The sequence below is a fragment of the Lethenteron reissneri genome, chromosome 33 (assembly GCF_015708825.2).
Source record: "Lethenteron reissneri isolate LAM-NWPU_2019-01 chromosome 33, ASM1570882v1, whole genome shotgun sequence".
Lineage (NCBI taxonomy): Eukaryota > Metazoa > Chordata > Hyperoartia > Petromyzontiformes > Petromyzontidae > Lethenteron > Lethenteron reissneri.
The window spans coordinates 4,220,378-4,243,849 of NC_083811.1; the positions used below are offsets into that span (position 1 = coordinate 4,220,378).

Consider the following 23,472-nt stretch of genomic DNA (forward strand, 5'->3'; position numbering starts at 1 on the left):
CGTCGTGCTGTCGAAACTCCCAATGGTTTTACATGTGTGGCTGCCCTCGCACTCTTATCTAATCGGCGAAAGTGCCGAAAATTAGTGACGGAAAATCCACGATTCCAGAGTTTTAGCTCACACGGCAATTCGAAATAAAAATTCAAAACTGCTCAATCGCCAGGGGATATGTTTTTTCCCCCAAAGCATCCATCAAGTGATAGCCGTGTTATCAACCTTTAAAAAAACACGGATGTTGACAACGGCTATTCCAGCCCTAAAAAGTTGGGTTCGATCAACTTTTCGTGGGACGTGTTCAAGATGCAAATGTAGAACTTCTCCCGCACGTAGCCAACCGTGCTAATCAAAGTTACGGGTGACTGACAAGACATCGAGTGTGGATAAAAGAGAACTCGGAGCGTCCAATTACTGTTCCGCTGTCCGCCACACTGGGGATCCCCGCCACTTAAAGCGACGATTCGATTAATTTTAATTCTGAAATCTCATTTGACGGGGCGGTTTCCGTCAATGGTTGGATGCACGCCTCTTGGGAGAATACTGCATAGGACTTAAATCACGACATGCCCCCCCCCCCCCCACCGTTGGAATAAAATTAGGCAAAATGTCAAAAATTACGAAGTTAAAAAAGAGGTCCTGTCGGAGCTTCATTTTCCTCTCGGATGTTTTCTAGAAGGCCGTTCGGCTGGCTTGGCAGTAGAGATTCAAATCGGCACACAGCAACTAAGAGTGCAAAAGTACACCACACATTCCGACAATAGCAGGACAAAATAATGCAAGAGGACGCATGTGTCGCGCCGCCAATGTAGAGGTCAGAACGGCCTTCCCAGCTCCAGCTCAAGTTCAAGCATCAGGGACACACGGGACTACGAGGGCAGTGTGCGTTTTATTGAAGTCGAGTCGTGTGTGTGTGGTGGGGATGAGACCCCACACGCCGGTGGCCTGGGTTTCCAAAACCTCCCTAGAGGGTGAAATGATCAAGTGCCGAGCCATCCGATGATCTCCGTCCCTGCGACTCCGCGCGTTGGAGTCGCTGGCGACACGCGGAGATCGAGAAGGCGATGCCGCAGAGGAGCGCCGTGCCGAGCGCCAGCGCCGAGAGGGCTGTCGGCACGACGGGAGGGAGCGAGTCGCTCCACAGCAAAGCCGCTGCGCCTCGCACGAACGCACAAAAACACGCGCACCACACACCCAGCCGAAATTCGCTCTCAAGTGACAATGTTGTCGCCGCAGTATTTGCCGTGCCAGGCGAGGTGTGTGAACATTGAGGTCACGTTAAGTGTCAAAAGCGAGTGTTTTGACTGGATGGACCCACCCCCTGGGCAGCATACTGCACCAGCTTGCTGCGTTTTAGTCGCGAGGCACTCTGTCTTTGATGGAGGGAGATTGCCTCGAACACACACATCACCACCACCCTATATAGTCCGCAGACTTTTAGGGCAAGTGTTGTTAGAGAGCACCTATTTAAAAAAAAAACACCAGTAGGTTTGGCAGTGGTAAAACGTGTGCCCACATTAAGCTTGATGGTCGTGTAGGCCCTGGATTAGATTTCCACTAGGGCATCTTTATGTGAAGTTCTAAAGGTCTCTCCCCCCCTCCCCTTTGGATTCCCCGGTTTCCTCCCATAGCATAAAACAAAACCACACACACGAGTGCAGCCGGTATTGGGGCCAAAACATCCCAATGACGACATATTCTGCACATTACTCAATTAGAGATCACACATGGCAATATCACCCCCCAACTGCAACCAACTCAGAAAGGGGCCCCCCTCCTAAAACCCACTAAATTGTCTTTTAGACTCCGGGAGACGACTTTGGTGGGTGAAGCACACGACGATGACGAAGCAGCAGCACAGTCCTCACCGCGGGTCTCTCTCAACTGCATCGGCAGCTCACGCGGAACCTCCAGGAGCCGCAAGGGGCCCACAGACGCCAAGGCCCGGGGTAGATCTGCGTCCCAGTCACGGGGCCTCGGGTCCGACACTCTCCCTGTGACGGATGGAGGGGTGACAGACGGGGATGGTATAGATACAAAAACAAAGATTTCTCCCTCCCCACTGTATAACATTAACAGAATGTCGGGGAAAGTGCTGTTAGCGAGGACCCATCTACGATGCAAGCTGGGTATCTGCTCTTATTAGGATCATTCCTTGATTTGAATTAAGTTGCCTTAAATACAATGCAAGTGTTTATCGCTTTCAGATTAGATATTGCTCGGGGTTCTCATTTCTTTTCACTTAAAAAAAACTAAAGTCTTGTACATTAATTACACATCCTAAAATGTGTACGTTCATGTGAACTGTATACACTGCAAAGCGGACGAGGAGACCGCCTATGATAATTGCGCCATCCACCAATAATACAACCATTTAATTAGAAGTCTACATTTAAAATAATTTGTGTGTTAGTTTGTAGTCCTTCCCCCGCACCTCCGATTAGCACGATTAGCTACGTACGGTGCAAAAGAAGTTGAACATACAAGTCACGGAGCGAGTCGCTAGCACAAGGCGGACACGCAGGGCGGGGGGGGGGGGGGCAAACTCCCCCAAGTATCACGCTAAATCTCTGCCACACAGGAGGCCTTCACAGCCATCTCTTGGGGACCACCCCCACAGTCGATTCGCTTGGGCAGGAGGCCACAGGTGTGGCGAGTGGACACCACACCCGCACGTACTCTGGCGGCGCGCCACGCACGCAGGAGGGACGCAGTTGGCGTCTCCGTCGCGACAAACGACGGCGCTGCAGTGGAAGAACACCTAGGGGGGGCGGGGGGGGAGATGTTAGGAGCAGAGATCAGCGACAAATACCGTCACACCCGTTGAGGCTTCAACCGTGGAGATCGTCAATCGCCACCACCACACGTACCATCACTAAGGGTTACAACATTTTTATTTAAAGCTTTCGTGACTGCAGGGATTCATATTCTTGGTTCTTTCGGTAAAATCACGTAGAAGGGAAATAAAATAATACAAATATATTATTATATATTTATATTATTTTACAACTCCACTTGTCATTGGCATGGCAGTTTAAGGAATTGCACTGAACGATTGCTCGGCAGAAGCGGTGGTCACTTTTTACAGAATCGCATCTCTATTGCTGGTGGTCTCTTCTCAACATAGAATCGGCCTTGCTGCTGATCACTGCTCATAGTATCGAATCGTCCCATCCTGGTGGTCGGTACCCAGTGCGCCGATCGGCGAGTGTAAGTAACGGAGGAGACGGGCAGGGGGAGAGGTGGGGGGGGAGCTCACCCGGTCGTAGATGGCGTTCGGGCTTGCGCCCACAACAAACACAAACGTCTTCACTTCGAACCGCTTGTAAAGTCCGGGCAGGGGAACCTCCGGCGTCTCCTCGACGCCAAGGACCACCGTCTTGTAGTTGTCTCCGTCGAAAGGGCAGCTGGCAAGGGACACGGAGGGCATTGTTAGGACTCGACTCGATTCGCAAAACGGCCGTAATATCGCCAGCCACCAGCAGGGAAGGTTTCGGACACCAGAAGCTGCCGGTCACAAAAAACGCGCAACACTGCAGAGTTCCCAAAGTGTCCGATCTTCACCGAAGAAGTCGGACCCAAAAAAAACACAATTGCCATGTTTGCCGGTGATGAAAACACACCTGCAAAGCTTTTGGCCAAAATTTGACGAAATAACTTTATCCAACATGTAAAATGGGAATTCCATGCGCAAGTTGGGTAAAGTGCGTCTGTATTGCCCCATCGTTATGTACATTAGTCCGCAATTTACGCAACGATCCATCCATCTGCTGCTTTCTATTCGGTCCCACTTTGGCCAAACCTGCCATTGCATCCTGCTGCTGAGAACAAACACTTCTGGTGATGTTCCTGAGCCGGGAGATGGAAATCCCACATTCCTATGGCAGAGACTAAAATAAACACCAATAGAATATGTATGGTTACGATTGATCAAAATCACTGCCATTGAGATTTCCAGGGGGTGCACGGGATCGTGCACCCCCTGGAAATACATCCGATATCTTTAGACAAATACAGGCAAATCCTCGGTTTACACGCTTGTGGTACACCATTTTGGAACGACGCGTGCTTTTTTTATTTAGACCTTTTGACATACGCGAGGTTATTTTCGGAACAACGTCACCCGCAACACGAGGTAAGCCACCCCTAGCCTGGCACAAATGGCGTTCCCAGCAGTCAGTGTGGTACGAGAACTTGCGTGAAGAGATAACCAAGAACACGGGTGGCCGGATGCCTAACATCCGGAGGGGAAGGGGCACAAGGTGGTGAAGGGATAATTAATGAGAAGGTAGTGTAGCAAGAGAACACAGGTTGGTTAAGAATTAAAGGGCAGAGTATTATTTTGCGTACATGTATTGCATTGATATAAGCTAGGATAATAAGCGATTGTGTGCGTTGAAATCCTCGGACCCCCTTCACCATTATTTTTCTCACGGAAAACTTTGCATTTTGACGCAAGCGATTTTGAGATACGCGCGCTTTACCCCCAGGAACGCATCTTTCGCGTATGGCCAAGGAGTGCCTGCACGAGTAATTCTCAATCCCTACGCTCGCTGACCCGTCCTGCAGGATTGGCCACAGGATGGGGCTGGCACGGTCGGGGCCCGGAGTGGCCCAGCACGTGGGGAGGAGGAGGAGGAGGCGCGGGTCGGCGTGGTCGAGGAGCCGAACCTCCAGGAAGATGGGGTCACGGAGGACCTTGATGACGGGGAAGACCGAATAGTAGGCGGAGTACGACTCGTCTGACGGGAGGAGAGCGGAGAGATCGCGCAGACGACAACGTGCACACGCAGAATGGAGACAAAGCTCAATCACCCCCCCCCCCCCCCACAATCCCCGATGGCCTGTAGCTGGAGATGCGCTTAGATTTTTTTTTGTGAAAAAACACTTAACTTTGAAAATAACAGTCACTTAATTTCTTCCGTCAATCAATCATCATTCATACGGTTTATTCATTCACGACTGAATTGTTCAATTCTAACAGTTGTTCACCCCCCCCCCCCACCCCTCAGTTAATTCACCTTCTTTCCATCATTCAGCCCACTTTTTAAAAAATCACCTCGTTTCAGCAACAACAAAATTACTTCACCCATTTAATTCGCTCATTCGACTCCTTTCACAAACACGAATATTCCCCCCCCTCTCCCGCCACCTGTGGCGAGGCGCATCTCCACGCCGAGGTCCCCCCTCTCGTGGGCGGGGAGCGGAGGAGTCGGCGTGGGCACCGCCAACTGCATCGTCCCCTCCACCACCCCCACGTAGCGGCACCGCAGGGTGAAGCTGCGGCATTCAGCAGGGAACACGAATCGCAATGATCAATCCACTGCTAACGCCTCCTCCCCCCCCCCCCCCCATCTCTGAACAGGCTGGTCACACATACAAAAAAATTGATTTATAAAATCGGTTTTCATGCTCGCGATACGGACACAATTGCATGCGATGACGTTCAATAATCTGTGTACGTTCTGCGCAACCGTTTGTTTCATTTATCAAATGTATTCTTCAAAACAAAATACAATCGCATCCTCTTCCCATTCATGCATTTAATTTGGTCGATCCTCGAGTACCTGCAAAGCATTGCTGCTCCGAGTCATCGTGCTCCATCGCATCTTTCCAGCTTTGTCCGTCAATACAAATTGGTCGTGCCACCGATTTACCAATGTGCCCAAAGGGGAACGTTTTCAATCCGTTCGATATCAGCTTAGCCACCCCCCCAAATTTCCACAGTTAAGAAGCCCCATCACCACCGTTCACCACCACCCACGTATGCAGAACTTCTTTCACACCACCACACCCCTTGTGGTGTCGAGCAGCGATTGCGATGCCGTGACGGTGGCGGCAGCGTGCCCGCCGGACGTGGACTCGAACCTGTAGGTGCCGGACCTGGTGACCTTGACGTCGTCCTGCGTGCACACGTCCCGCTCGGCCGCCACCGTCGCCTCGTACACCACGCCACCGCCGCCCTCCTCCACCTGGGCGCGGAGTTGGGGGACAAATTAAAAAAAGGTTTGCGTTCACCCCGGACAGCCACAGCAGAGTCTCCCCACACCACCACCCCTCCCCATCGACTCGTCTTCAGGAGGATTCCAGTCCTGTTGCTACAAAATGGGGGTGGGGGGGAATTATTACGTGGAAAGAAATCAGAGCAGAGAAAACCGAAACAGATTATTTATACTAGAGGAATCTGACGAGCTATAATGCTCGTTTTAACAGATGCCCGGCAGCCCGTGTACGGGCGAGGGGGCACCGCTCCATCCCCTGTACAGCTGGCGATTAGCCCACTTGCTGTACTGCTTTCCCCCGACGCTTCAGGCCATGGCACCTCTACACCCAGTTAATGTTGCATGAAGAGCGGAGGGGAAATTGTTTCTACAATGCACTGGGGGGGCTGCAGGAACTGGAGCCGTCTGCGAAGATAAAGACCTCCTGTATAGCCTGAACAGACTGTTTGGGCGCAAGCTGTTACAAAGCAGCACCTATGAAGGCCGGCCCTGCGGCACAACCAAGGGGCGAGTGTGGCCAGCACCACGCCCGGCCACCTTTGCCTTCCGAGTGGCGATGTTTACACAACGCACCCAGTAACTCGTCGAGGCCAAGTAGACCCAGACGCGCCGGCACAAACATGCTCGTCGCCAGGACGCCACGGTGCCGAGATGTTAACTACCTCGCCTGGAAGAGGAGATTGTGGGTTCGATACCGACGCTTGTATATTTGGATATTCTTTGGGTCTTTCGGTCAAGTCACGTAGATCGGTTCAAAGAAAATAAGAAAAAATAACTACGACGTTTCAATCGCAACATAAGCAATTGTCATCAGGAAGAAAAAATAACGATCTTGTGTTGGTGGAAACATCGTAGTTTTTTGTTATTTTCTTTGAACCTATCTATGTGACTTTACCGAAATACCCAAAGAACATGAATTCCTGCAGTCACGAAAGCTTTAAGTCAAGATGTATATTTGGAGTTCGCATGGATTTTTCTCCGGGTCCCCTGGTTTTCCTCCACATTTCGGAAACGGGCGTTTTAGAGAATGTGGCTGCGATAAATTTCCAAGTGAAAAAAGCACACTTCATTCGGCTGTGATTTTTGGCCAGGTCGCTTCTGAAAAAGAGTGACATAGCTCAGTGGGGCCTCACCTGTTAAAAGAGAAAACAGTTTGTAGTTTATCAAACAATGGAGTTTGAGACTGCATGCACAGAACACATCAACTGTGGCCCCCGCACTCCTGTTAAGCCGCCACCCCCACATCAGAGGTCGCAATCGGGTACCCGATACCCGTACCCTACCCGATACCCGGCTACCCGTGCCCGCCGGGTACAGGTACGGGTACCCGTTTGCGACCCTGGTGCGGCCGGGTACGGGTAAGGAATCAAAACCCGTTTGCGACCTCTGCCCCACATACACCCCCCACACCCCCACCCTCCCCCCGCCCCCCACGTCCCGTACCTTCCACACGGCCCCGCACTCCGCGACACCGAAGCGGAACACCGCAAAGTCGTCGTCGAGGTGGACGAGGCCGCAGGCGCGCGACTCGGAGCCCTGCACCCTCACGGAGCTCAGGTTGAGGCCGCTGGCCGGGCCGCTGGGCACCACGAGGACGAAGTGGCCGTCCCGCGTGCACACTGCGGGCAGCAGAGGGAGGAGGGGAGGGAGATGAGCGAGCGACGCCGGCAAAGAGATTTCCTCGTGGTGGCACGAGGCTGGGTGTTAAAGATCCCATAGGTCAGTGTTCATCGCTACAAGGCCCGCGGGCTACTGGCGGTCCCTGGTGGCCTTTAGTGTGCCCTCCCCCCCCCTGCCCGCCCCCGTGATTTCAAACCCCAATGGTTTCACGTGTGGTGACACTTCACACCGATGTCTTACCGGCGAAAGTGTCTCCCACCCCCCTCCCCCTCTGGAAATGCGTGAACCACTGCCGTGCGTTATAGCTTGGATCGGTGGATCCAAGCGTTTGTCTCGCAGGGCGCGAGTTTTGGCTTTTGGTGGTGGCGCGAGGTTAATGTTGCGAGCCAAGCTTGGAGACTGTGGCGTTATTCAAAGACCGTTGGTGCGAGGCATGGGATTGTCCAGTGGTGGAGCGAGGGTGACGGGGTATCATTGGTGGCAGTCCTCATGAGCGCTGCAATCCACCATCTGGCTCATCGTCCAAGGTGAGATGGTTGGCAGAGGGCACGAGATCTTCATGGTGGCGAATGGCTGGTGGTGGCAGATAAAGCAAGCAGGGCAGCATCCCTCCAAGTCTCAAGGTTATATTTGTTCAACCAGGAGAGAATGCAAGAGAGCAAGATAGAATCTCATTGGCAAGCGTGACATTATGTCCACTAGTCAGGGGGGGCAACGATTGCTTCCCGTGTGGACAATCCTAATAGGGTAATTTGTGGTGTAACTTTCGAAATTGGCAAATGTATACCCCGGCAAAGAGACAAAGGCCTAAACTCCCACGAATCAGGAGATTTATTCATGCAGAGCTCTGCATCTTGATGTTCCAGCTGGCTGAATAATACAATTAGCGTGTGCAGGCCGGCCAGTCACGTGACCATGCGGGTCAGTCTCAGCGGGAGCTTCTGGGGGTCACCAGGTTCATGGCACATCACGCCGTCTACCCACGACGAGAGAGAGGCCCCCGCTCCACGCGTCCCTCTCAAATCGCGTGCCGCGCTCGTGCAGTTACCAGAATTCCCATAGACGCACGTCGACCGGTCACCGCCGCCACCGGCATCTTCATAGCAGCAGCCCTTGGCGAGACACGAGTCAAGGCCGGCAGACGGAGAGTCGCAAAGCGGCCGAGAGGACAGGGACACGGGGCAGTCCGAGTCACCTGGATCACATGGGTGGTGCAGTGGGGGGGGGGGGCAGCAAGGTGGATATCACTGGTCAGTCATCATCAGTCAAGCCTGCCACAACTCAAATTATCAGAGGTTGTTTGTGTGCACCGTACGTAGCCAACTGCGCCAATGGGTTGGCTACATACGGAGGTGTAGGGCCAGTTTAGTCCTGCACACGGCTACTCGTGGCCATTAGGATGATCAGAAGTTGGCATCCTGACATCATGCAACAAGCTGGCACAGGGAGATGTTCACCAGTTGCCAGATGGTTGAGAAGAATGGTTTCGCCTTTAGCGATAATCCATCGTTATGTCCCGTGAGGCTCATTGTCATTTTAGATTCATCACAACCATCTCGATGTCTCCTCCACCGTCATCACCACAATCTCCATCGTCAACCCGTCGATCACTACCATCACCACCACGTGACATTGACGAAGGTGGAGATCACCGTTGAGTGAAGAGGCCCACGAGACTCAATGACACTATTAGGGGGCAGACAAAACTACGGTAGAGGTCACAATGAAGCCCGAGGTCAAACGGATGACGGGGGCAGATGTCACAATGATGAGTCAATCATTAAGGTTAGGGCGAGGTGCAGCTGCAGAGCCGCAGGCAGCTCCTCTAAGAACTGCGTCACGATCTTATTAAGGATCGTCTCGTATTTACGTGCACTGCGGCTCTTAAAAGTTGTTTTTTTTGCCGAATTGGAAGGGGAAAAAAATGGCTATTGTTATATTGGTTGACAACCCCTGGATTGGGGGGGGGGGGTCACGATGTGCATCGTCTCCGCTTACCGACCACGAGCGAACGAGGCCCCAGGACACAGGAGACGGAGAAGGTTGAGCGAGACGTGATTCGGTACGCCGTGGTCTCCATCACAAACACCATGCGCCTGCTCGAGCCCTGCGGAGGAAATCGTCAGGAGGGCCAGAGCCCTGCTGCTTGGTAGAGTCGGCGGCGGGGGAAGAGCCGACCCCCCCCCCCCCCCGCCATTAACAGATTTTAACCGTGAATCAAATCTCGATGGTCAATGGGTTTGTAGCGCATCACTCAAATCACTGCGCCACTGCCTCCCCAAACAGTGGGTCCGGAAGTTGCAAATAATTAATAGGATTTTTTTCATTTGCAGGGTGCTTAAAAATTGTTAACACTTATATGGGACTACCGTTTTTAAATGGAAAAAGTACGGATAATAACATGGAAACAAGATAACAAATGTGATGTTAATAGCTTCAAAAAGTCAAAGCGTCTCCACTCGTTTCGCCATCATCACCAACGCGTGCCCGGAATCTTCTCCAGGTGGTCTTCAGAGCCCCCAACGGGGGAGGCGAAACATTTCTTGCGGCATTGTTGCAAATTCTCAAAAGCGTGAACATTTCTTTGAAGCACCCTGCATATACACAAGTGGAAGAGTTGCGCTTGCCCGGTAGCTGCGGCGGGGGTGGCAATGGGCACGTTGATCAAAACGACAACGACGCCAGCAATTTTCGATTTAGAGCTTTCGTGACTGCAGGGATTCATCTTCTTGGTTCTTTCGGTAAAGTCACGTAGAAGGGAAATAATAAAATAATAAAAAATAAAATATAATAAAATAATTCTCACGACGTTTCGGCCACAACGCAAGCAGCCGTCCTCAGGTGAAGACCAGGTGTCGGGGAGACAGCATCTGAGCGTGGTGGTGTGTCATTCAGACGCTGTCTCCCCGACAGACCTGGTCTTCACCTGAGGACGGCTGCTTGCGGTTGTGGCCGAAACGTCGTGAGAATTATTTTATTATGTTTTATTATTTTATTACTTCCCTTCTACGTGACTTTATCGAAAGAACCAAGACGACGCCAGCAATGGGCAAGGGGTTGATCCCTCTCACCGCGGTCCGCTTACCAACGCGGTCGCGTAACAGCCGTCGTTGGGAGCCGAAAACTCGAGGCTGCCGTCCGCCGGCCTCTCCAGCCGGAACTTGCAGCCACTGGGAGCGGAGTTCACGTTCACCAGAATCCCCGCGGCATCTGGTGGCACCATCAACAACTCTTAACTACAGCGGAGCCAGCCCCCCCCCCCCCCCCCCCCCAAAGCAAAGCCATTTTTAAGTTGTATTAACTGTAAATTAAGCCAACGAGGTTCTGGCCTGACAAAAATTCATCCTCGTCCTTGGTTCCAGATTTGTGAAGATTACCGATGAACGAGTTTGAAGCAAAGAGGAGGTGCGACGCATCGTTTTTGACGGGTGGGTCACGTGGCCTTCAGGTAGGCGGCCAAGAACGTTACGAATTGTTTAGTTCGTTCACTGCATTTCCACTTCAAATGAGCCACCCCCTCAGGTGACGCGACTACATTGTCAGCTCAGGGGGTGCGGCAACGAGCGAGGTTGGGCACCCCGATCTTCGATTTGTCTCGCGCAGTAGCACCTCGCGGCTGTTAGAAAGCGCGCGTCTCCTCCTGCCCAATCACATCATTAAGCTCACGTCTCGAACTTTTAACGCTATAGGGGTGTTCCGTCTTAGCAAAATGCGGCCACGACAGCGCCGCAGTACTGCTTGCAATACAATCATTTACGTGTATATAATAAAGTAAATATCCCAGAAACCGAGTTCTATTTTCATAATAAAGGTTATTGGGTTAGATTGTGCAAGTATAAATGTGTCGTAATCCTCCACCACCCGACAAAGCCTACGTGTTAAAGAGTTAAACGTGAAAGCATTTTCATATCAATTAACTTAAACCGCGTTATAAACAAGTTATTTTATACTTTTACGAGACATCTCATGGTGCTTGTCAAGGCCCCCCCCCCCCCCAAACTCGTGGCTTTGGCCACCAGGAAGGAGGGGCCAATGCACCCCCTGCCAGCCCCACACGCCAGTTAATGTCACCGGCCACAGTGTACAATGATCTTTACGTACCAGCCCTTCGCAAAAAAACACTGCCGGACAAACCCCCCCCCCCCCCACTCCGCTCTACCCCCCCCCCCCCCCTCTAGCTCTACCCCCCCCCCTCTCTCTACCCCCCCCTCTCCTCCTCGGGAATGCCGTCTCAGTCGTGCGTGTTGTTTAAAACGCTCTGCACCACGCCGGTCACTGCGGGTTGGTGAAGGCGTGGGCCGAGGAATGGTTTAAGCAAAAATCGCTCACAACCGATGTTAGCCATGGCCAGGAATCGAACTCGCGTCAGTGGGTTCGTGGCGCAGAGCGCTAATCGCCGTGTAAGTAACAATTAGGTGTTACGCACAACGTAAACATCGTTACTCAGGACAGGCTCACCCGACTCGGAGCACTTTCAGGAGGGTCAAGCATTGGGTTTGACCGAGCAGATATCCGGAGTTACTCCCTTCTCAGTTCCACAACGAAGAGAGTGGCCCGTCATTCGACGGGATGTTGTCATCATCCCAGCTTACAATAATATTTATCTACAGCTGTAGTATTTATTTATTTAGATCAGAAGTGCCGAAGCGACAGCCTATGCCAATTTCTAGCAACGACTGTCGCAGTAAAAAACAACTTTACCCTCGCAAATAGTTCGCAGTGGATCTGAGGGGACGACGAGGGGAGGGGAGGTGGCATCGCCAAGGCACCACCGCTCACCTCTCGCGCTCAGCAACACAAGGCCCCAGCCCAGCGCTTCCCTGGGCATCACGAAGCCGATTGTGTCGACCCCACAGCGCACCAGGGACTCTGGGGGGGGGGGGGGGGGGGGGGGGGGGGGGACATCCAAAAAGCGCGATACAACAATAAAAAAACACCTAAAATCGTGATTCATATTGCACGTCGCAGTGCAAAATGCAAAATGCTGCACCTTTTCGTGCGGCTCCTGGTGTCGTTGCAGAGCAACAGCTCCCATTTCACATGCAGGTGGGCCAAGCGCACATAACAGCGTTATCAGCAGCAGCGGAGTGCATCGTCGCTGCGATGTCGCCTTCGTATTTGAGGATCGGGGCATTGCGTTGTTACACGGTCCCCCGTTCTGGATGACCACAGTCGCACCGCTACTACTGGAGAGGTTTTTTTTAGTGTCCATTTGTGCATCAGGTATCCGCATCTGCCGTGGTTTGTGCGGTGGATGAGATTTAGGGTGGAGCATGAGTTTTGTGGAAGCTCAAACCCAGGGTTCTTCTGCATTGGGTCTTTCACAGGATGTTGGTTCGTGAGTTCTGTAACCAATCGGTTTTGACGAGAAGAGCTTCGAGAGATGGATTTAATTTTTTGGAGAACGGTAAGAAAATCACGGCTGGAATATTACGGGGCAAAGAGGCAACATGGGATGAAGAGTACGGTAGAAGCAGTGGCAGAGCTATCGAGTGTGCAGGCGGTGCAACTACAGAGTCCACGTGCAGTAGGGGCTTAGACACTGGGTCACATGGGGAGGGGGGGGGGTTGCACAGACGTCTCCAACCAGTGCACTGGAGTAGGAACTGCGACGAGCCACTGGCTTGAAACTGTAGATCAGGGGTAGGGAACGCCCGGCCCGCAGGCCGTATGAGGCCCGCGAAACCATTTGGGTCTGGCCCTGCCAAGGCAACCGCAGGCGGGACTCGAAATTCAACAATTCTAGGAGCAAACCTGGAAAAGCAGTTGCGAGTAGCAACATCATCAATACCTGCTACCACGCGCCTCGCAAAGAGAAGCAGTTCCAGCCATCACATTAGGGGCGAGTAATTAAATGTTTGACCAAATAAAACGGGCTAATTTTTAAGTTGATGATTTTGTATGGCCCGCGAATGATGTTAGAAATATCCAAATGGGCCTTGGCAGAAAAAAGGTTCTCCATCCCTGCTGTAGACTTTATGTGGTGTGCCGGGTACAGAAATATTTCAAGAGTTGTGGGGACCCAGAGAGCCCTGCCTGAAATGAGGCCCCGTGGTGTTTGTCTCGTTACCTGCTAGAGGCGGTGGGTCCACTTGGCCACGTGCGCTGCTGACGATTAGTGCCACCACGAGAACACTGAGAAAAGGGGGTCACAAATGTACAAAAGTCACACACGACTTAACCAGGTCCCCCCCCCCCCACCCCATGTAGCCGTATCAGACTGTCGTCGGATCAAATTGTTGTTAGCGAGCGCCTATTAAAGGGCAGAACGGGACACACCGAAGTCATGGGGGTGGGGTCAGAAAACACGCACGGCCGTCGTTTGACTGTCGTGCGGATGTTCACGCAATGAAAGCGATTATTCATTTAAAGGGAGAGAATTCGTTCATATTGCAGACACGCACCACACCCTGCACACAGACCACACGGTTTCTTCATGTTAGCGAGCACCTATCAAGGCCGGCACGGCGCGAGAGGGGGTGGGGTGGCCAGCACCACGTTGGAGCGCCTCCGTGCTGATGTTACACACACCGCACCAGAGATAATCATTTTAAAAGACGACCGAGTCGGCCTAGGTGAGCGACTCGAATTTGATCATAGGGAGGTAGGCAAGACGTGTCGCTGCAACGGAGCATGCCAACGCAGCGCGCCTACCAACAACAACAAGCCACCTCCATCGGCTAAATCAGAATCGCAATCAAATCACCACTTTTGGGAGACCAGTTCATCACCACAAACTCTCACATTAAATCAGCACCACTACAGCATCAGCACAAATCAGCGACCAGTGCAAGCGTCAACGTAACACAGACGACGCTCCACAGCCAGACTCTCCACTGCCATCACCACCCCGATACGATACCGTGGACCGCCACGACCACCACCATCACACCCCGCACAAACATCTCCCAACGCCACTTAACACGCAACTCAACTCGCACTCTTCACCAACACGGCCTAAAAAAGAACGAAACAAAAGGGGAGAGAGAGAGAGACCACAATACCAACCAATGTTCCCGGGGGGGGGGGGCATGTCCGTATCGTGCAGGTGCGCCTTATACCTGCAAGGTGCACCTTACGCCTGCAAGGTGCATCTTTATACCTGCAAAGTGCGCTTTATACCTGCATACGCACGGCAGCATCTTTCCCCTCGCGTTTCACTCCCAGGGAACAGAGCGAGGAGGTAGCCGGCGACTTCGGAACGAGGCAGCGAGTAGCCCCGTACACTCAGCCGAGAACTGCTTTGCCGTGCCGCTTAGAGGATTTGTACACGGTGGGACTTGCTCGGCCTGTATAGTTGTGTGTTGGTGGGTGGGGTGGGAGAGGGAGCGCACATGCGAGTGATTATTTTTTATAATGCAATGAGCCACGCTCACCTGTTGTGAAGCCAATCACATCACTAATTAGCGGTTATTGATTCATTGGTGCGCGCGCAAAAAGACAAAGATCTCCCCCTCCCCCTCCCGTGTAGCATGAACAGACTTGTTGATGCTCATCTACGCAGAAGCACGAACACTACCGGCTCCGTCCGTGAATTGAGTCTCCGTCTTGTTGGGGAAATTCCGTAAATGTGCAATTGTTTACCCTGTGCTGTATAGTACAGCGTGGTCCAGATGTATTGTGACTCCCCCCCCCCACCCCACCCCAATTTAATTCTCTAAAACGTTGTTTCATAGTTTCAATTGTCTGTATTATGCGGCGCACGTTAACCACCACTTTAAATTCAATCCGCTGGCTGGGCTGTCAATTAATATCCGACGTCCGCGCGTTTGTGTGGCCAGATTTGTTTACAAAACGCGCGAGGAGCCCCGGCGATCCGTGTTCGATTCTCGCTCGTGACCAATAACAGTGACGATTATCTGAACCGGTCCTGGGTCTCCCCCCCCCCCCCTTAGGGTCAACTCGGCCTTAAATGAGTAGCCTGGCACGGTGGTGACCGGAGCGTGACGCTTGCCACAGTCACCCCCCTCTCGTGTGCTTTTAAGCAGTGCTCGCTACAAGCACTTGCCCCTACTGCCCGTGTGGCCTACAACGGGAGGGGGGGATCTTTGTCTTTCACCAGAATGGTATCACATTGACACCGGGGGCGCCAGTCTGGAGTGCGTCTTCTTCTTATCTGCAGCGTCTTGTAATCCGGAGGCTGCCACAAAGTCAATGGCACGCGGGTGGTCGGGAGGAGTTTGTGTCGTATGGCAAGGGGACACTTGCAACGTTATTTGTGTGTGTGTGTATACATCGGGGTTGTTCAGCGATTTTCAGTTGCCTCGGTGGAGGCTTCGTGGTGGGATGTCGGTGATATTGAATGGGGCGGTGCGGGCATACGGCGTTGTATTATGTGTCCATAATAGAGGTTTTTGGGTGAGATCGCGTAAATATAAATGTGGCGTTAAACCCGCCACCACCCGGTAATATTGGTAGCGAACGCCTACGTGTTAAATTGTAATATATATCTTCTTGGTTCTTTCAGTAAAGTCACGTAGAAGGGAAATAATAAAAATAAAACATAATAAATAATTCTCACGACGTTTCGGCCACAACGCAAGCAGCCGTCCTCAGGTGAAGAACAGGTCTGTCGAGAAGACAGCGTCTGAATGACGACAGACCTGTTCTTCACCTGAGGACGGCTGCTTGCGTTGTGGCCGAAACGTCGTGAGAATTATTTATTATGTTTTATTTTTATTATTTTATAATTTCCCTTCTACGTGACTTTACCGAAAGAACCAAGAAGATGATTCCCTGCAGTAACGAAAGCTTTAAATCGAAATTGTATTATATAGTTCGGAATTTACGGCGCACAGAAAACACGGTTAGTACCCGAGGCTCGGAGAACCCAGACCATGGCACCTTCAGGATTCCTAAGGGTCAGTCTTAAATTCCCGATACCCATTTAACCAGAGAGACTTTGGTCACCCCTTGAGATTCTTTGGGTTCGAATCTTTAATATCCGGTGGGTGGTGGATGCGGTTTCATGCAAACATCAACACAAGTTGAAGTGAACAAAAGTGTCTGACCGTGCAAAACCTTTTTTTTTAAAGCGCTGTGCTTGCCAGCTCGTTATTATTATTACTTGTGCGCTCGAGGACCTGATTAGTGTTGCGAGAATGCTCGCAGCGATGGAGAGTTCTCTTTTGCGGGCCGCTTGGGAACGGACGACAGACAATGACGGCCTCGTGTGGACGCGACTCGTAAGAAATGAAATCGCGGATTTCGTGCGGCCCGCTGAAAGTAGAATCCCCACCCCTTGCTTGAAAGCCTCCCCCCCCCCCCTCTTCTCGGTTTAAGTGCGACCCCTAATCCGTTAAGATGATTATTGCAATGAGGCTGGGTGAGAGAGGCCTCGCCTGTGATCGCTCAACCGAGTCGCGTCTCCTCCCCCCACCCACCCACCTCCCTCCCGTGGCCTCGCGTGATGCCTGGCGTGCACAGGCAAACTGCATTTATCCTCATCGATATCACAACCCCACCATCCTCCTCCAATAACACTTTAAAGAGGTGCCCTCCTTGATATTTCTCTGCCTGATGTAGTATAGTTAGACAAACGCGCACTTTGTCCACAGCGTGGGAGGGACCTTCATCCAGCAGTGGAGTGACAGGTCTCTGAAAGTATTATTGTATACATACAAAGGCAGAGACACCTCTCCATTCACGCAAGAGGCTATCATTATGCGGGCATCGTGAGGATGAAGACTTCTAATCAACGAATCGATGCGTTGCTGCACCCCGTACACCCGAATGTGAAGGCGCAGCCCTGCAATGCCATGCTCACGCCGATGCTGATTGAAAAGGGCCTCGAGCGAGATATTTATTTGGGTCTACTCTTCCACGCTGACCAGACCCCACCCCACAAGACGAGCTGCCGATCAATGTACTGTGTGGTGTGCCCAGTTATACTTCTGAAAGGACAGCGGTGGAGGAGGTTGGCGGGTGGGGGGGGTTATTGAAGAAACTTGCAACATTGTTTCAGCTGCCGCGCCGGGAAAACAAAGGGGGCGACATTTGGATCGCAAGTCCAGCGCGCTAACCGTTACCCACACGGCAGCGTCCATCGCAGGCGTCTGCTTCATTTAGCCCACGTCAAGACCCATTGACACGAACATCTCGACATGTAACCACCATTCAACCTCCTCCTCCTCCAGACGATTCGAGTAATCGTCATGATTCGGGGTTTGTCGATTGAACTCGGCCATCAAGAGTCGGTAGATGCATTTAAATCTGCTTTGAAAACCCCGTCTCTTTGAAGTTGCCTTCCCTCTCCAGTTTAGTCGCTTGGCCCCCTGGTTCTGTTTTTGTTTCCTGCTTTTCATGCATCGGACATTGGGATCCGAGGATAGAATGCGCATTTTACATTTGTATTGTTATATTGTCTGTACCATCACGCCAGTATTGCCCCGTGTGGTCTGGTCATCTCTCTTTGTAACGCTCTGTTCGGTCAAAAACGAACACGAACGCTAACATTAGCAGACACAGTGTGGCAATTTCATACGTTAGCATACATTGATTAAAATCAATTCTTACACGCACGGTTGTATGCATGTACGGCGAGCAGAAAGGATTAAATTTTAAACGGTTATTACGCGGACATCTCCTCCTTGGCAGTAATGACTAGGGGCAGCCGTTTTAAGAGTAATTACACGAATTTGTATAATTGAGTTTGCGAGAAATGTTAACCATATTCAACGTAACGCCACCTGATCCTGTGCCACTAAATGTAACAGTAGCACATTAACCACAATCACCATCAGCCTCCACTACCACCAGCAAGCACCACCACCAACTCACCTTAGCCCACCACCATCACCATCACTTCTTCTTTCGTATGGCTGATGTAGATGCAGAGCAAAAAACCACACTGTCACATTCTGGTGGTCACGCCAGACAACCGCGTCGGCAGTAGCGGAGTGTATCGCTGTGATGTCTCCTTTGTATTTGTGGATCGGGCATTGCGTCGTTATACGTTGTACGGTCTGTTCTGGATGACCACAGTCGCACCACTACTGGAGACATTTCAATTGTCCATTTGTGCATCAGGTATCCGCATCTGCCAAGGTTTGTGCGGATGCGATTGAGGGTGGACCATGAGCTTCGTGGCAGATCAAACCAAAGGATCTTCTGCGTTGGGTCTTTCACGATATGCTTGGTTGATAATTGGTTTTTTACCCTTTTATCTGGCAACAAAACTGACATCTTTTTTTTACAAGGAGTCATGTTTGCATAGACTACAATACCTGCAGTTATAATGCAAACAAAAAACATAACTCTGATAATGTATGAACTGTCCTTGAAGTTGATTGGTCCACACCCGAGACAGCTTTCCTTAAAGCCTAGTCTCACATGGTGTTGAACCAGATGACGCCAAAAGGCGCATACATTATCAGAGTTATGTTTTTTGTTTGCATTATGACTGCAGGTATTGTGGTCTATGCAAACATGACTCCTTGTAAAAAAAAGTGTCAGTTTTGTTGCCAGATAGAAGGGTAAAAAAACAATTATCATATTTTTTTACTGGAAAATGAGGTTCCAATGGTGTGATATGCTTGGTTGTGAGTCCTTTTGAACTCCATTCGGCTCTCCAAGCTTCGCCGGGGTTGAACCCACCACTAGTGTACCACGAAAATCAACCACCCCACCCTGGAGGTAACTGATACAGCAGCCTCGTTTGTATCGGTCTGTCAGGAAGGGGCGACGATTGCTGTTAAGTGTAATCCAAACGGAGTAATTTGCGGGTAATTTTCGAATTTGGTCAAATTGGACCCTCACATATGAGATCACAGGAGAGTTGAGGTCCACTGTGAATCTGACGGAGTGTATGATTGTGGGCATTTATACACCGCAGTAATAATAATAGAATCAGCAGCGCACCTACAACGTCATCACGACCACCACCACTCACCACTGCCACCACCACCGACAACCACCACCAACAACACAATAATCACCACCACAGATAATCTCATCATTACAAGCACTATCAGCACCATCACCACTGCCATCAACCACCAACAAAGCGCCTCTGTTTTTTTGTTTTCCCCGATAGACAGCTGTTTATCGAACATTTATCGTGGCAAACACGGCGCACGCGGGGGTGGTATGGTCTGCACCACGCTCATGCCCGCTTTTGTCTCCCCAGCACCGAAGTTTGCATGCACTCCATCCACCAGGTACACATTTGAGGCCGAGTTGACATAGGGGCGGCCCAGAACAAGTCCTGATACCACTTCCCAATGGTGTTATCCGAGGCTGGGAATTCAGTTCAGTTCACTGGGCGCAGCGTAGTCGACGGACAAATGCGCAACATCGCCTCCACGAACACCACCAGCAAACACCACCGTCAAATACACCACCACCAGCTGCACCACAACCACCACCGCAGGCACTTTCATTAGCAGCGAGAGAAGTAACAGCATCACTCCCCACCAAACATCACCATCAAGTACAACACGACCATCACCATCAACTGTACCAAAGACAAAGACCCTCCGTATAGCCTTACCAGACTGTTGGAGCAAGTGCTGTTAGCGAGCACCTAATGAAGGACGGAACGGTACACAAGGGGGTGGGTGGCCAGCATCACGCCCGACCACCTTTGTCTCCCCAGTGGCGATGTTTACTACACACCGCACCAGGTACTCATTTGAGCCTGAGTTGACCTAGGGGAGGCCCAGGACCGGTTCAGATAATCGTCAACGGTGTTGGCCGTAAGCGGGAATCGAACCTGGGTGGCCAGGTTCGTAGCGCAGCGTGGCGCTAACCACTGCGCCACCGCTCCCCGCCATCACAGGCATCACCAAAGACGGAGTTTGACTTCAATATTTGGGGGGCGGGGGGGGCTCGCTTTGTCCCTCACATTGGGCATCGCGGGTGCATATGATTAATGTATTTATAATCTTTATTGCAAACTACTGATAATAAATTAATAAAGGTGTCAAGTTCGGGAGGGGCATTGCCCCCCCCTCCCGCTCACGGCCATCACCAACAGCACCATTCCCACCACAGGAATCACCAACAGCACCATCCCCACCACAGGCATCACCAACAGCACCATCCCCACCACAGAAATCACCAACAGCACCACTCCCACCACAGGCATCACCAACAGCACCATCCCCACCACAGGAATCACCAACAGCACCACTCCCACCACAGGCATCACCAACAGCACCACTCCCACCACAGGAATCACCAACAGCACCATCCCCACCACAGGAATCACCAACAGCACCATCTCCACCACAGAAATCACCAACAGCACCACTCCCACCACAGGCATCACCAACAGCACCATCCCCACCACAGGAATCACCAACAGCACCACTCCCACCACAGGCATCACCAACAGCACCACTCCCACCACAGGAATCACCAACAGCACCACTCACACCACAGGCATCACCAACAGCACCACTCCCACCACAGGCATCACCAACAGCACCACTCACACCACAGGCATCACCAATATCACCATCCCCACCACAGAAATCACCAACAGCACCACTCCCACCACAGGAATCACCAACAGCACCATCCCCACCACAGGAATCACCAACATCACCATCCCCACCACAGACATCACCAACAGCACCATAGGAATCACCAACATCACCAATCCCCACCACAGCCACTAACCATTAGCGGCAAGAGCAAGCGGCACCACTACCATCAAGTGCAAAACCACCATCAACCACCACCACCACCCGTCCCACCATAGCCACCAAGCACGGCTCGGGACCTGTAGCCATAGCAGCGGCCGGGAGACGCGGGCAGCCCGATGGGGAATGTGCGCCGCTGACGGCTTAATTGGAGCGCGGGTCTCGCTTTATTTGGCCACGGATCACAAAGAAAAGAGGCAATTAGGTTTTGGGCTGTTTAGCCGAGGGGCCCGCGTCTCGTTATTCTAGCATATTCCGCCTTGTGCGCGCTCCGTTGTCATGGCTATCCGCAGAGGCAGCGAGCGGGTCGCGTTGTAAAGTATATCAGGAAGAATCGGGGTTTCTTTTCTATGGTGGTAGGAAAGGGCTGGGGTAGGTTGTGGCCGATTGGGGGCTGGCTGGCTGGCCCGGCTGGTGGTTGGACGGGTGGATGGGTTTGTGGGTGCATCTCGAGCGAGGGTATAAATAATTACAAGCGTCGAAGACGACGAATCCGATCATCGGCGGCGCGCACGCTTGCGCGTGGAATGTGCGTGGAAGGCAAGCGAGGAAAGGCGCGCTCCTGAATTGACCACAAACGAAAGCAGCATTATAGACGCTAGTAATTAAGGTCCGTCTTTTTACGGTTGATTAGTTCTGAGAATGTTTTTCGGCAACTGTTAACAGATTGTGGGTATTGATTTATAACATACATGGTGTATGTATGTTGGGCATCTTTCGCACCGCATATGATGATGGTTATGTTGTGTATTTATCCCAAGGCAGCGTCACCGAAGCTCAAGACTTTATCAGGAGGGTCCTATACCTTGATGGGAATGTTTGGGGAATTGCCTTTTTAAATTTGAAGGCGCTGTTCTGTTTTTTGTGTGTGTGGATAAAAACACCCAGATTAAAACCGACCACACATGCAAGACGAAATATACTGCAAGTTTCGCCGAACAGACGAGCTCATGACTCCACTCAATGTCCTGCCATCTCCTGACCCCCCTCACAGCCCAGTGGATTTGGGAGCACTTGCACCACCAACACCACCACCAGACCTCACCCCTACATAACCCCACCTCATAAAACAACAAAACAATCCAATGTCACTAATCTACGTGATCCACCAACGAGTGCCGCCAACGTGGTGGATTGCCAGGGACCCGCGCCACCGTCACCGCCCGGCTCAACCTTTCACGACGCACTTCGCTTTGTCATTTCAGAATTAGGGGCAAGCCACCCACTCGCCGGCAATTCAACTACACCCGGTTTGTTTTGATGGCTTTTTTATGTTGGGGTGGGTGGTGGTGGTAGTGCGTGCGTGGGTGGGTGTGTTGGGGGGGGGGGCGCACCGAAAACTTGGGGCAATAGCGACGACGACGGTGAGTGCACGCGCCCGCCTCCACACCATCCCCTGCCATATGAGCCGTCCCAACCTGGGGCCATCGGCCACTTGAGCTGTGAAGGGGACATGCGAGATGGAGGGGAGGGGGGTGCGGTGAAGACACTTAAACGGCGGATGACCGGTTTAAGGGACAGCCCGAAAATCCCTTTTAATGAGTGTTTGCCGCTCTCCCCATTGAGCCTCGGGCGGTCTCGGGGCCCGTCGCGAAAGTCAAAACACGTCAACGCTAACGGCTCCTGAAAAGGGGAAGGAATCAATTATATTCTAACGGAGCAGCACAAAGCCAGCGCACCGCCCGGGGTTAAAGCGGGGGGGGGGGGGGGGGGGTGCCAGGGCCTCGCCGTCGCTGCTTAACACAATGAAGAGCTTCTCTTTGTTACAGGCAAAGGTAATTTAATAAAAAAAAACTCGCTATAATTGGATTTAGAACTGTATTGTGTACGCGGCCATTTGGAAAAAAATATATATTGCTTTATTTGCACGACGCAGCACAATGGATTTACAATTGTGTTACCGGAATAAAATAAGTTTTATTGTTATTATCACTTTCAAAATGAATCCCAGGTTGTATGTTTTGAATACTGCCATGTATACGGAGAGCATAATATAACGCGTAATAAACCAATATGATAAAACCCATCATTTATGTGATCAATAAAAAAAAATACACCGCAATGTTTGCTGTAATACTGTTCTAAAAATATTTTTGTTCTTTTTTTACATTTTATACACCCAACGATTAAACCGCAATGACTTCAACAGAGTCGTCCCTTACCGCACCAGCTGGCAATGTGCCTGCTGTCGTTCAACAAAGAGTTCCGAC

General features: G+C 51.5%; 1 protein-coding gene across 1 annotated transcript; it reads right to left on the reverse strand.

Moving 5' to 3' along the window:
• Nucleotides 1–864: 864 nt before the first annotated feature.
• On the reverse strand, nt 865–23,374 carry LOC133350223 (zona pellucida sperm-binding protein 4-like). Its single transcript, XM_061564332.1, has 15 exons — nt 22,597–23,374; nt 14,739–14,905; nt 13,687–13,751; nt 12,396–12,485; nt 10,702–10,826; nt 9,615–9,723; nt 8,665–8,811; nt 7,440–7,615; nt 5,863–5,966; nt 5,147–5,274; nt 4,553–4,736; nt 3,254–3,401; nt 2,674–2,755; nt 1,863–1,988; nt 865–1,146 (listed from the first exon to the last, which is right to left on the reverse strand). The coding sequence occupies exons 2-15, from the start codon at nt 14,756–14,758 to the stop codon at nt 959–961; spliced, it is 1,692 nt and encodes a 563-aa protein (XP_061420316.1). The 5' UTR covers nt 14,759–14,905; nt 22,597–23,374; the 3' UTR covers nt 865–958.
• Between the last annotated feature and the right edge of the window lie 98 nt (nt 23,375–23,472).